Raw genomic sequence first — 15,585 nt, forward strand, 5'->3', positions numbered from 1 at the left:
TCACAACAATCTGCTTTAATTTTATGAATGACATAATTTTAAAAAATGTATTAGAGGCATTCTTCAGTAGCTTTTTTGTTCCTCTGGTTCACTCTGGTCTAATTAGGATTTTGATTTGACAATGATAATTTCTTAAAAGAAACCAGGAACTTGAAGGCCATGTGCAATTTTCTGTGGCTTTCTTTCCATTCAATTTATTTGTGTCTTTTCCTCTCCCTACATTACCAACACATACACATTTTCTATGACTGCAAAAGAGCAATCTTGAAGCAATGGTATGTAAGAGTGCATCGATATGCTTTTTGTATAGTGTTTTACTAAGGCATTTATGTATTTATGCAGCTGTATTTACAGTCAACTTAACTTTCCTTTTTTGAGGTGTTTTATCAGTTTGCATAATTAAAACACAGCACACACAAAACTTGAAACTATCATGCATGCGATCAAGTTTCCCTTTACTGCAGTGTACAACTTTGGAAATGCCACCAAATAATTTAGGACTCCAAAACCCAGCGTGAAATTCAGAAGCATCTCTGAATGTTGTGTTGTCTATAGTCCTTCTGGCTGTTAATTTTGTGAAATGGGACACACTATTGAAAGAGTCAGCCTGGTGCCTAAAGATATATAATGATGGCACTAGATCAGCCCCCCTGGGGAGAGCATTCCACAAACTGCAGAAAAGGCCCATTTTCATGTTGCCATCCTCCAGACCTCTAGTGGAGGGGAACACATGAAGAAGGGCTTCAGACGATGATTGAAGGCTTATTTCGCCAGAGACAGCACAACTGGATATTAAGGTTTCAAAATATATTTTTTCTTCTCTTACCTGCTGGTTTACGGGGAAATTCCTGTTGATTTTTTTAATCTATGAAAGTGAATACAGAAATTGATTAATAAACAAGCATATTCAACTATGAAAATCAGGCACATTACACGTCCATTGGCATTGTGATAGATTTACTTTGTGAAACGATTCAAAGCCTACCAAAAGATGCTTACAGAGTTGGTTTGGGCAGATTTTTAGGGATTCAATATTTCTGAATGTAGTACATTTCTGAATGTGACAATGGGTGGAATTTAACATTGTGCCATTACAAACGTTCCATCTGTGCAAGCACATCAGCTTGCCAATGGAATGAGCCCAGCTTCCCCTGCACACTGTTCTAAAGGTCTTCCCCAGTTATGGGGGTACATGGGAGGAGCAGGGGGGAGAAGTCCCATTGTGCAAGTGCATTGTGCAGGGCTTCTGCTACTATGGTTCATTAAGTGAACTGTGCCCAATGTATGCCTAAGTGTTCTGCAAACCACTGCTTTCCTTTGATTTATTTTTACTCTATACATTTCATTTTGTTGCACATTAGGGCTGGTGTTCTTGTAAACCTGAAAACATTTCAGAGCTTGAACTGCTAAAATTTACTAAGAATAAAATATATGTTTGTATTCAAGAGAAAAGTGAACCATAATTACAGATGAAGCCTTAAACACAAAGTGAATGATCTATAACAGGGGTCGGCAACGTGAGGCCCATGCATCCCACGAAGACCGTTCTACCGGTCCACGAGCCGCCCCCGAACCGAGTTGCTTGCTCAGCGAGTCCCCTGCATGCTGTGCTTAACTGGCACAGCAAGGCGCGAGGACTCACCAAGCGGCGCTGGAAATCGAGGCTGCGCATGCACAGATACCAGAAATCAAATCTGCGCATGTCCAGACGCCGAAAATCGCTTCTGCGCAGGTGCGATTTTCTGCATCTGGGCATGTGCAGAAGCAATTTCCTGCACTGCGGACATGCGCAGAAGCAATTTCCAGTGCCACACTATGCCAGTCCGACCCACGGACGATCTCTGTGGGAGTGATCCAGCCCATGGCCTGTATACTTTGCCGACCCCTGATCTATAATCAGGTTTCACATGCATCTATTCTATAATGAATCAAGTTATACATTTAGATAGCAACATTGCACAGGTAGTAGTAGATCATCGTTATTAACCAAGCTCATATGAGTTCCAAGAAATAAGGATAACATTCAGTAGATTTATTTGGACAAGGCTTTACATACAATTTCTAGAGCTAACTCTAACCTAAATCAATTGATTTTGTGTCTCAGCGGAAAGTGAACAAAATGTAAGTAAGGCAAGCTTTATAGGAAGGATACTTCAAACACTTTTGGTATAGTATACAAGGCTCTGAAATAAAAGGATATCACATATAAACATGCCTGTGACATAGGTACTTCTTTATGACAGCATACAAAAATAGGCTCTTTTTCATACCTACATGTGTTCTACCTACATGGAGCCAAAGCACCACAACTCTAGATTGTTAAATAATGTCAGGAACTCACAAAATGCGAAACATGGCATATTTAACAACATAACCTGAAGAGCCATTAAAAGCTAGAGGCTCTATCCCAATGTAATCCAACTCAGAGTAGATCCATTGAAACTAATGGACTCAGGTCCATTCATTACAATGTGTCTGATCTGAGTGGAATTTAGCTGGTTACAACCATAAATCTTAGCCATTGGTTGTCTGGGCTAATTCCTGATGGCATTTTGGTCTCAGGTCAGGATACTCATGTACAAAATACACAATGTCATTTGGCTTTGAAAGATGGATATGGCTTCCTTTCCAAATATGTGAAAGTGGAAATTAATAAGACGTCAGGTTCTAACTTATGTTACCTGCATGGAACATGTGTGAACCTTTTATTACACCTGATATAATCAAAATATATTTTGCTGCCTGTACGCAAGCAGTATCTCATGATGGTATTTCATGAGGTATTTCCCAAGAGATCAGAAACCCTCCTATGTGCAGCGAAACCCATATAAAGGTAAAGGTAAAGGTACCCCTGCCCATATGGGCCAGTCGTGACCGACTCTGGGGTTGCGTGCTCATCTCGCTTAAGAAGCCAGGAGCCAGCGCTGTCCAAAGACACTTCCGGGTCACGTGGCCAGCATGACGAAGCTGCTCTGGCGAGCCAGCACCAGTGCAGTGCACGGAAACGCCTTAACTTCCCGCTATAAAGCGGTACCTATTTATCTACTTGCACTTAGGGGTGCTTTCGAACTGCTAGGTGGGCAGGAGCTGGGACCGAACGACGGGAGCTCACCCCGCTGCGGGGATTCGAACCGCCGACCATACGATCGGCAAGTCCTAGGCACTGAGGTTTTACCCACAGCACCACCCGCGTCCCACAACCCATATATGTTAGCCTAATACTTTTATTTAAGGCAACATAAACAGAGGTTTTGATAATGATGTCTTAGTCTGCCTGGATTAATGGACTAGTACAGAGAAGATGGCTCACAACACTCTACCAATCTGTAAACTACTTGGTAAGCCAACGGCATGCAAATTATTTCATCCTTACAGCTTTTTGGAGGCCCCTGCCACTGTGTGGCCTCAGTTACCCAGTCAAACAAGCAAGCTACTCCTGGAGATCAAGAAGAAGAAGAAGAGAAGAGGAGTTTGGATTTGATATCCCGCCTTTCACTCCCTTTAAGGAGTCTCAAAGCGGCTAACATTCTCCTTTCCCTTTCTCCCTCACAACAAACACTCTGTGAGGTGAGTGGGGCTGAGAGACTTCAAAGAAGTGTGACTGGCCCAAGGTCACCCAGCAGCTGCATGTGGAGGAGCGGAGACGCGAACCCGGTTCCCCAGATTACGAGACTACCGCTCTTAGGCTTTGCATCTTGGAGATAAAAGGTTTCTGCACGTATGGAGAAAGCAAATATGGGAAAGCTTTTTGCAGCAATATCCAGAAGTGACAAAGACTCTGTGACATTCTTCCAGAGGTGTGCCAAGAGTGCTAGCAGCACCATCAGCTGTAAACAAAGGGATGAACTGGAACGAAACACCCACTCTCTCTAGGCATCTCTCACTTGTCAGTAAAATGAAAACACATTTAACAAGATACAGCTTGACCCAAGACTGTCAAGAATGACATAAACTCAAATGATTTTCACTTTGTTTGTTTTTTTAAAAAATAAGAAATATTTTGATGAAGGCAGAATGAATACTGAGGAAATGTAGAGATAATAGTGTGCAAATCTAACACATTTTAACTGTATTATAGCCAGTATAATTTCCTCTGGGAGCTTTCAGTCAGGAGCATCTATATATAGAAACTTCTAGTTCTGGGAACTATAATCATGTTACTACCCAAAATTTACCTTTGTTTGAGATGCAGACATAAAATTGTAAAATCCCAACTGACAAGCCACTTTTCGAAACCATATTATCATTTGGTAAGTCACCTACGGAACACTATTTTGCATAAGCAGCATGCTAAGGAAGCAAACTTTAAAGTACTAAACATATGACTCTGTAATGATCAAGAATAGTTTCCAGTGATGTTTTTATTTAGATTTCCCACTCTCATTGTAAATATAGGTCCAATGTCGCTCTCATAATGCTGCTTTTCACTTGCAAAGGAGCTACCATTCTGACAAAAAGTTTTACTGAACATGCACTAAAGCAATATGGATCATATCTCTTTGACATATGGTAAATAATTTCTACAGTAATTTGTCTGACTATTCATAGATGGCATTCAGTCTGGAAATTCCAGGGCTACTATAAAGGAAAAAGATTTCTGGCTCTGCAGAAAAAAGCAACAAAATTTCATTGATTTATTAGATAGGCACTGTACATTCATTTCCACAGTCCAGTACCAATTCCTCTTCCTGTGCAATTATCTGCAATGTACTTTAACTGTGCGATCCCGAACATGACGAAGCACAAGTTAAGTCCCACTGAGTGTAGCATGGCTTACTCTTGAGTGAGTGGATATAGGATTGCTGCTTAAAGCAATCATTACCAAAACAGCCTACAATGTGCAGGTATTTTTCTTCAAGAAAACATAATGCAAACTGAGTGCGTATAGGCACAGAGATAATTTTTGGTTAAAAAAAACAACAACTAGACAGTAACCATAAAGCAGAGTAATGATTCTGCTACCTTGTGATATATGTCAAGTGAGAAGGTGGATATTTTCCAGCATAGCAGTGCCAGTCCATGATGTTGTGTCACTGCAATGACCTACGTCAGCTTGCAGCACTGGCAAAGAGCCAGAGAACTGCCACAGGTCGTGACATTGCAATGGTGCTAAGGGCATTTTGTCTCCTCTAAATGTTTTTGGTTTTTGTTTTGTTTTTTCAATTCAGCAACTCAGAAGCTATGCTAGTTAGCTTCTCCATTCAGGTAGTAGATTAATCACATATTACAAATTAACTTTTAAACCAAGTATTTTTGTATTCTTGTAACCATTATTCATGGCTTGAAGTAAGAAAATAACATATGTTTTATTATACTGTTACATGTGCATGTCTATGATATATTTTGTAAACACTTAACCAGATGGAGTTTTCTTTTTTTGAAAAATGCAATAAAATTATTAAAAAGGGGAGATGGACATAAAAAGAGGTTCATGATAGCTCAGTTACTTCATGTGGTATGGAAATATTATTATTTACCTATTAGATTTCTATTCTCTTTTTTCCATTAGTAACTCAAGAAAATTTACCCAGGGTGCCCAGTCAATCTCCTATCCAGACACTGACAAAGCACATGGTATAGCATAATGTTCCTTCAGGCCCTGGGACCAAGGTTAACTGACTTCTTATAACAAACAAATAGTATTAGTGCTACACAAAGAACCATTCTTCAATTTCATGTTAGTTTTCTTCTCTTGCAAAAGAGGTTCAGTTATTCTGAACATCTGCAGACCACTTTAAAATTTATCTTAAATGATGGCGGGTGCAGCTGGCTGTGTGCCCCCCTTTTCCATTAAGAATGTCTCCTGGACTCTGGAGTTTGCCTGAGCTTCTTCATCTCAAAAAGCCCCATGAGGGAAGATGCTTCATGATGTCTTCCCCTGAGGTGTAACTGAAGTGCAGAAAGCTGGCTACTAAGCACCAAAAATTGGTTCACTCACTGGTTCTGTTTTTAAGGGACCCTCTAAAAAAACACCACCACCACTTTTCCACACTGAAGTAAAAGGACTTTACTTTAAAATCCAACAACAGTTGTCATGCACACAACTATGGTTATTCCTGCCTAAGTGTAGTACCTTACATTTGTTAGTTTTGGTCAAGTTCTCCAATCTGTTACGGACATGTTGAATTCTGATTTTATCTTCTGATGTACAAGCTAACTATCCCAGGTATTACCGGTAGCTTGTATTACACTTCAGTGACCCACCTGGTCATTGTTGCTGATTAACAGTCTACCGAGAGGGAAAGTTTGGGACAATTCAAAGCTTCAGATGGCTACAGTGGCTGCCCTGAAGTTCTGAGCCCTGCTGAGGTTTGTGTGTGGCAAGTGTAATAAGCAGGTGCAACAAATAATGGTGCTGATATAGGGCAAGGTATGTTGGCCTAACTATCACCTCCTATAGGACCGGTAGAGTTCTTACAACATCTGTGATTAGAAGTACTAGTCATCTAATGAGGACAATCAAAATGCTGCCAAGTTGGCTGGAGTGCACATCTCTAAGGTCTCTGACTTCTTGCTATTTGTGTACAGCACTGAGGATCTGCTGAGATGCTGGAGAGCCCTGTAAATAAGAAGCAAAGGAGATGGGTGCCTCTCTTGTTGGAGTTGTTAGTATACCTGCTACCATGACTGGAATTCCACATTAAGGGCATCTGCCCTGTGATTTGGTACTGAGTTGCAACATGGGTTTTATTGTGCCAGAATGAAGGTATAAAGTGAAACCAAGGCACCTTTCCAGTTTTATTATCCTATTAGAAAGACCTTAGGCACCAGCAGGATTAAGTCGATAGCATTATTATGGTTGTTTCACATCAGCAACCTCCTCAATTCAAGATTACTCTCTGGTTAATAACCAGTAGTGAACATATCACCATATTATTTGTTCTTCTTCAAGTACATTTGAAAACTTTTAGTACTCACAAAAGAGGGGGGAAAATAACAACAGGATGGCAGAAGTTAAGTATTTCACAAAAGGAAGAAGCATCAAGAAGCAGAAAAAAGGAATGATAAAAATCTATTGTATTGGTGGTTTTATTCACAAAGATATAGCAAAAGTTTTTAAAGAACACATTTCAGGCCCTATCATGGCAATAAAAACAACAGCAGCTTATTTTTTCTTTAAAATTCCCAAAGATGGGAATATCTTCACTTTTCAGAAAACTACACAAAAAGCTGCTGCTTGTGTTCTGTAATAGATTGAATGAGGGGGTAAAATGAGCAAATCTCCTGTAATTCCTTTTTAATTAAACAGACTAATGCCAATATATGCATGTGGTGTGTGTGTGTGTGTGTGTGTGTGTGTGTGTGTGTGTGAAAATGTGTCTCTTAAAAGCTTGAAATAAAACAAATGATGATTTCAACTACAGTGGTACCTCGGGTTACATACGCTTCAGGTTACAGACTCCCGTAACCCAGAAATATTACTTCGGGTTAAGAACTTTGTTTCAGGATGAGAACAGAAATCGTGCAGCAGCGGTGCAGCGGCAGCAGGAGGCCCCATTAGCTAAAGTGGTCTTCAAGTTAAGAACAGTTTCAGGTTAAGAACAGACCTCCAGAACTAATTAAGTTCTTAACCCGAGGTACCACTGTACAATTTTTTGACAATCTTTTCCTTTCTGTTTCTAGCGGCTGCCATTAAAATGACCCTGAAAATATCATGCTACTATTTTTGCCCGATGATAAAGTGAGGAGACCTTTCTTTATCAGGCTATGTGGCAACTGCAAGTGACAAATGCTTAGTTTCTTTCAACAGCAGCTGTAAAGTGCTTTTGTCTCTCTCTGAGGGTCTGTGACTACCTGCCCTGACAGTGTTGATAAATGGAGGTCTTATCCACACTTACCTTTCCTCTGTGTTTTCCAGGTAAGTTTTCTACTGTCTACACTTCCAAGCTCTGTGTCCAAGTGCTCTTTTTGTGTTCTGGAGCTTTCCCTGAGAAAACCGCTGAACTGGAGCAAACTGCAATCCACGAAAAACCAAAATTCCCATTTGTTGCACTTCAATTTCAAAGAACAGGTTTTCATGGGGAAAGCTCCGAGGGATAAAAGAGAGTCTGGACGCAGAGTTTGAAAGCATGAACTTGTGCCTAGAAAGCACAGGGCAAAAAGTAGGTATGGATAAGTCCTGAATGAGCTACCTGGAGTTCCCATCACAGCAGCACCTGGAGTGAAGCGGCTATCAGTCACCAAAGTGTTGCTGAAAAGACGTCTTAAAATTAAACAGTAGTCGTCATAATTATTTTTTCAGTTGTAATGCTTTCTATGCCAGTCAGCATAATGAGCGTGGCAATTATTCCCTAAAATCAAGTCCTAACTCTGATTCTGAGGTTTAGCATGTGTGAGCAGTATTTTTTACTTTCCCAAGACACCCATCATTGGGAATTATCCAATTGGTGACCCTTTGCTGACTCAAGGCATCTTGCCTCCCTAGGAGGGAGGCAATTTTCAAAGATTTCACTGCCTGCTAATCTGCCCAGATTTGCTCCAGAGGGTCAAAGTACTTCAACAGCAGATTTTGGAGCTGCAAGGAGTGATCAAAACTTGATTCAATTCCTGTTCAAGCTAAACAGATACCTTCTGTCAGTAGACGGACACCAATTAGATACCACCCCTTATTTTTGACTACTGGGTAAACTTTAGCTATTGCTGGAAATTTGACTGAAATATCTCACACAGAATTAAGAAGATACTCACCTCCCACACTGTAATGCCGCTGGCTTGCAATAGCTCACTTTCCTTAAGCTAAATGATTGAAGATGCAAAGCAATTCTGTGCTGAGAAATATTTAATTTTTTTTAAACACACACACACACACACACACACACACACACACATCAACATGACTCATCTTCTCCAAATCCTGGGATGCATAATTTAGAGCTGCATGAACAGCAGCATTTAACATAAAGTTAAGTTGATTGTATTGTAATAGCTGTGAGGCCAACACATCCCACTGATGCATTTGCTCCTTTGCAAAGGGAAACGACAACAAAACTGGCATATGCTTAAAAAAAAAATGGGCTTCAACCCACTGCAACTGTAAATTAAAAATAGAATTTCGAGTAACACTCTCAAAAGTTCCACTGCATAAATTACACCTAGCAGCCAGTGTCCCCAGTCTGCTGAAACATCTGTCATCATTACATACCGTATCTCCACTGTAATGATAGTGGAACTTTCATGAAGAAACTGCTGCATGTTAACAATGCAAGCAGCTTGGAGAGCTTCATAGATGATCTACTAGACTGATCAAATGCACATCTGTTTACCTCTAATTTTCTGAAACTGCTTTCCTCTCGCTTCTAGGAGAGCACTTTTCACACTGCACTGATAATTTATCATAGTTGAATGTTTAATCTTAAAGGCATTTCAGATTTCTTTACAAGTTACAAGTGCTTGAACCATTCTGTGCCTCTACGCTTTGTTGTTTTCAAGTATTTTTTTTTATGGATTTGTTAGGCATATTGAACAACTTACAAACAAGATAGAAAGGTGAAGTCATTCCCTTAAGCAAAGTTCTTTTACAAGGAACCCTAAAACCAGAACAGAAGTAGGCAGTACAGGCAATGCACAGCAAGGTTCTCTTTGAACACTTGTTCAATATGGGAGAAAGGAGCTTCAGAACCTTACCTGGGCAAGATTCCCAGTGTCACTAATCTGACTATATTGCCTGGTTTCATGAATACATATCACTATCAGAGAGAACTATTTAAACTAGCTAGTATTTAACTGGGAATTCAACCAGATCTTAACACACACACTTTTGATCTGAGAGACTGAACTGCTTCAAGCTGTTAAGGCCCATTTTCTTTCAATTAAATCCAGTGTTGCTTGAGATTGAGCCCAATGGTAATAGTGTCCTTAATTATTAAACAACTGTGAAACATTAGAGCTCCCCCTATGACTTGACCCACACAGGTCAAGCTTATAGCTGCTGCAGCACAGGCACCAATTTGAACTGTTGCAGTTAATGGAGTTGAGTTGGTTGCTTCTTCCCTGCTTGCAAGTTTATGAATTTAAATTGTGAGTTACTCCAAGATTAGCTGGGATATGGAGACAGATTATATTTTTGTGTGTACAGTGGAACCTCAGTTGTCGAAAGTAATCTGTTCCGGAAGACCGTTCGACTTTCGAAACAGTCGACAACCGAGGTGCAATTGCCGGTCAACAAAATCAATTGAAAAAATGGAGAAACACGCCTTGGAAGCCGTTCAACTTCTGAGGCATGTTCAAAAATGGAAGCATTCACTTCCAGGTTTTTGACATTCGGTTTCTGAAATGTTCGACAGCCGAGACGTTCGAAAACTGAGGTTTGACTGTATACTGTGTGTGTCTATATATGTGTGTGTGCATTCTTTAAAAACTTTCAGAATAACAGAATTGTAGAGTTGGAAGGGATCATCTAATCTACCCCCTGCAATGCAGGAATCTCAGCTAAAGATCCCTGACACCAGTGTCATGTCTTTGTGGTAGTCTGTTCCCATCACCAGTCTAGCCACAGCATTTTGCATGGACTGAAGTGTCTGGATCAGACCCAAGGGAAGCCCCATGTAGAGTGTGTTGCAGTAATCAAATCTCTAGTTTACCAGTGCATGGGCTGCAGCCTTCAATCAAGCCAATCTTTGGCTGCTTGGATTCGGACATCAATCATACAAGAAATATGCAAAATAACTAAGCAAGTATTAGAAGTCACCCCAGAACTGGCTCCACTAAACAACTTCCAAGATAATAATGCCCACTCACATCATAAAGAGCTGATAACCCACCTACTCTCAGCAGCCAGAAGCATCATAGCCAGACACTGGAGAGACCTGTCAGGAGTAAGCATGGACCAATGGTATCAAATAGTATGGAAAACAGCCTTATTAGAAAAACTAAGCAATAAACTGAAACTGACATGGGGACAAATAGAAGATGCCTTCACCCTGGTATGGTTCCCCTTTATCACATACACAGCTCAACAAGACAACAAGAAGAATCTGCCGACAGCATACGAATCAATCTAGCTAACCTGATCCAAAAACATACATACACATACCCCACTCACACACAAAAACAAATCTCACCACAGCCAACCAAAGACAACCAACTGCACCCTAAGCCACCCCAACCTCTCTCACTACCAAGGAAATACAACAAGTGAATAGTCCCATAAAAGTGACGCCAACACAAAACCCCACACATACACTAAGTAGAAGAATAGAAGCATTGCCACCCGACCCCACCCCACTCACCCTTCCCTTCTTTCTGTTAGTATCTTCGGCTCACAGGCAGAGGTACCTGGCCTCCCCCGAGGCAATTGAGCGAGATACTGTGTTTACCGTCCGTCTGCGACCTCCGGCAGGCTAGGTAAACAAACCCGGCGATTCTTCTCATTAGTCGTGAGATAGAACACACCCTCTGCTTCTCTGCTTCTCTCTCCCTCCCTGCATTCTCCCAGGGAGGAGAAATGAGACAGACAGGAGTCCTTTCTACATGTTTTATTCCTGTCACTCAACAGTACATAGAAATGTGACTGCACCCTTCAGTCTCCATCAGAAGAGTCTCAACTCCTCCCCTGTACTTCCAGTACAGGTCAGATGACACACTGAGCTAACATCCGGTGCTCAGTACAGAGAATAGGCTCCACCTTTTCTCCAACAGTACATCTGCAAAACATAACATCCTGTTTTGCATTCCAGCCATCTGGAGCTGGCTTTTGCCTTGGTGCTTTTTCCCAACATCCTCCCCCAAAAGCATCAATTGGCAAAACATGATCCAGAGAAGAGAACAAACAGTTGTTATACATATAACAGCCCCCTGTTGTTTCAGTTCCACCCTTGGAACTCCCCACCACTGGTTTCACCAGTGTACCTCTCTGGTTGTCTGGCTTCCAAGGAATGAGTGCTTCTGCATTACCTTGGCTAGCTACTCTCTGTTGTGTCTTTGTCTCTGACTTAGACACTGCTTCAACCTGCTTTGAGTTGTTAACAATAGCAACACATGCAACAGCTAAGTTAGCAAACTCTTTTGAGTACCTCTTTGGTGGTACACCCTTTGTAACTCTCTCAGACCTGCGTATGAGGTTCTGATCCTCTGTGCTCACTGGTTCAACCTTTGGACTCTGTTGAGAACCAGTAGCAATCAGTGGTTCTTCCTTCACCTGTGAAGGTCTATCCATTGTGTGAGATTTCCTCTCAATGACTGTTACAACTGAACTCTCTGAGCTATCACTGTCATCATCATCAGTACCACTGTAAGCTGTGACATCAGAAAAATCATCATCATCATCTGAATCGTTTCCTGTGGGAAATGTGTGTTCTACAACCCGCTCTTGCTCTGGAGCACTCTCTAGGAACTTTGTGAGAATCACCTGACCAGATTCAGACAAAATTACTCTGTAGAGACCTTTTTCATAACCCACAAAAATGCCTCTGGCATTCTTTACTCCACCTGGAGCTTCTGTTCTCACATGAGACCCGAAAACCTTAAAATAGGCAACAGAAGGTTTGCTATTGAACAGCTTCTCAAAAGGAGAACATCCCAACTCTGTTGAGACCTTTCTCAACCACACATGAAGATAGGACGCTAGCGATTCGGCCCAATATTCATGTGGCAAATGTGAACTCAGCAATTGCGCATTCATCCCCTTTTGCAATTCTTTGTTCACTCTAACACAGACCCCCCTGTTCCACGCTTCGGTCGAAACAGCAACTTTGTGGTCTATCCCTTCTCCATCCAGGAACTTCTGAAACTTCTGTAACAGAAAAATTTGCTTCTCATCTGTGAAAAGACAATCAATGTTAGCATCATGCATATTTTTAACCTTGTCACAAAACTCCTGAAACTTTTCTAAAGTTTCTTGCGGTTTCTCCATCATATAAACCCAAGAATAATTAGTGAAACAATCCACACACAAAAGGTAATATTTTGCACTGCCTCTAGATGGTTCTAGAGGACCAATCACATCAGCATACACCCGCTGAAATGCTCTGTCGACCTTCTTGGTCACCTTCCTGGTGCTCACACTGGTCACACCTGCAAGAGAGATTTCGTTAGAATCAGAAGAATTACATTTCATGTAATCACTTTGATCAAAAGTCAACAAATACAGTCCATCTTTCTCTTTGGCAGTAAGAAACAGTTCTCCATCTTTGTAGATCTTGCAGCTTTTAGCATCATAGGTCAGTTTCAGTCCTTTCTTTGCAATCTGCGACAAACTCAGCAGATTAAATTTCAGTTCTGGAACCAGGTAAACATCACTTATAGTCAAGTTCAGACTCTCAAGATACACAGTCCCAATTCCTGTTGCTTCCAACTCTTGACTGTTGGCCTGTTTCACAGCGAAGCTTTGCTTCTTCAACGTCGAAAACAGTTGTCTGTGTGGGCACATATGAACCGTCGCGCCCGTGTCAATTATGAACGAGTTCCCAACATCTGGCGTGGTTCCTTTCGCCATCATAGCCTTTGCAGGTTTCACCTGGCACTTGGTACGGCTTTTGCCTGACGCCTCAGGCTTCATAGAGCTGCTCTTTGCTCCTCTTGACTGGCGCGGCTTCTTACAGTTTCGCTGTAGATGCCCAGTCTGTCCACAATTGTAGCATCGGACAGCACTCAATGCTACTCCATGCTCTCCAGTAGATTCATCAGTGGGGAGATTTGAACTCCGTTCCTCCCTCCCCCTGTCAGCAACACCCATTGCACCTTGTTCAGGAACACCAACAGTTCCAACAACCACAGTTCCTGCACTCTCCCCTCTGGGGTCAAAGCTCTCCTCAGCTTTCGATGAGCTCTTAGGAACTTGGCCAGCATCATCTTGGCTCAGCCCTTCTGGGGTAGTTATCCATCCAGACCATGATGAATAACTGTCTCTGGTTAAGGGAGGTGGGTAAGGCAAAGCTCCTTTCTTGGCATCCATCTTGAAGCCAAGCCTCTTCAGCTTTCCAGCCCACACTCTCAAACAAACTGTAAAATCCAACAGTTGTTTTTTTCATTCTCACGCAGGCAAACTGCAAGTTGTTTACGCTCTTTTGCACCTGGCAGCTAAACTCTGGCTGCTATGGAAAGTCCCTTCCAAGGGCACGTAAACTTGTAGCCAAAACACTCTCTGGTTTTGTTTCGCTTTCCCAGGCTCACACTCACAGTCCAGCCCCTTTGCCAGTAACTTTCCAACTTTCCGTTACTTAGCAACAATGCATTCCAATAGGACAGTTTATCAACCACAAGAATTTGTGGAATGCAGGCTTCAGCCTTTAAGCTGCAGGCCTCTTCCTCCCGGAGCTTTTGTTTCCGTTGAAACGCAGCTCCGTGAACCAGTGAATTAATCAAACTGCGTTCACACTTTTAGCCCGAAATGCAGCATACCTTGAACTTTGTTGCTCTGGAAAACACCTCTTCTTTCCACCAGGTGTCTGTTGAGCCTCTGACTTCTTTCAGACGCTTGCCTTCTCCCTTGGAGCAGAGGAGGACAATCCACCAGCCTCTCATGCAGATGTCCGATGAATCGCAACCATCTGAAGGCTGCCATATGTTAGTATCTTCGGCTCACAGTCAGAGGTACCTGGCCTCCCCCGAGGCAATTGAGCGAGATACTGTGTTTACCGTCCGTCTGCGACCTCCGGCAGGCTAGGTAAACAAACCCGGCGATTCTTCTCATTAGTCGTGAGATAGAACACACCCTCTGCTTCTCTGCTTCTCTCTCCCTCCCTGCATTCTCCCAGGGAGGAGAAATGAGACAGACAGGAGTCCTTTCTACATGTTTTATTCCTGTCACTCAACAGTACATAGAAATGTGACTGCACCCTTCAGTCTCCATCAGAAGAGTCTCAACTCCTCCCCTGTACTTCCAGTACAGGTCAGATGACACACTGAGCTAACATCCGGTGCTCAGTACAGAGAATAGGCTCCACCTTTTCTCCAACAGTACATCTGCAAAACATAACATCCTGTTTTGCATTCCAGCCATCTGGAGCTGGCTTTTGCCTTGGTGCTTTTTCCCAACACTTTCCCCCTCTCTTCTTCCTAACCTAACACTGTATGCAACAGTAATGTCTCACAACAAATGAAAATGATCTGTAGAAAACGCAACTTGAAAAAAGAGACTATGCACGTATTTTTGTAAACTAAGAAATCTTTAATAACAATTGTGTTTTTTTTAAAAAAAAAAATCTAGCCAATCTTTCATTTTGAATGACCTGCAATGTGTGGGGCTTTTCAGTGTTCAAAATAAACTGAGGAAGGGCCAGGCTTCTGTCATGGCTATTCTGTCCCAATATCTCAACAGATGGTGGGAGAAAGTGCAACTCTGAAAAGAGAGATGAGGCCTCCTCTGCTTAAGAGAAGTGACACAAAGGCAGCATATTTTTCTCACTGGGGATCACAAGGTGTGCTGAAAGTTTCGCAGTTCCTACTGGGAAACAATGCTGCAAATGTTGTTTCACCCCAGAGTTACTGTAAGCCAAAACAGTAAACAGAATCCCATGCAAGGAAATCTGGAAGAACTGAGTCACCACCAAATCATCCAATGGTCTTCCATGTGGAACAATGAGAAGTCACTAAGAGAGGCACACTCATGACATCTTCTGTGATCATTATGGTGCCTACACTGGGGTC

The 15,585-nt window shown here is 42.0% G+C and overlaps 1 protein-coding gene across 3 annotated transcripts in view; it reads right to left on the bottom strand.

Annotated features, from left to right (window-relative positions):
• The window catches only part of SNTG1 (syntrophin gamma 1), a 241,028-nt gene that overhangs the window by 55,190 nt on the left and 170,253 nt on the right, over positions 1-15,585 (bottom strand). For all 3 annotated transcript variants that reach the window (XM_081014050.1, XM_081014051.1, XM_081014052.1), the window contains one exon: positions 827-865. In XM_081014050.1, coding sequence (XP_080870176.1) covers positions 827-865 — 39 coding nt within the window. The remainder of the gene's footprint in view (positions 1-826; positions 866-15,585) is intronic.

Source organism: Podarcis pityusensis, assembly GCF_964106645.2.
Source record: "Podarcis pityusensis genome assembly, chromosome: 7".
Lineage (NCBI taxonomy): Eukaryota > Metazoa > Chordata > Lepidosauria > Squamata > Lacertidae > Podarcis > Podarcis pityusensis.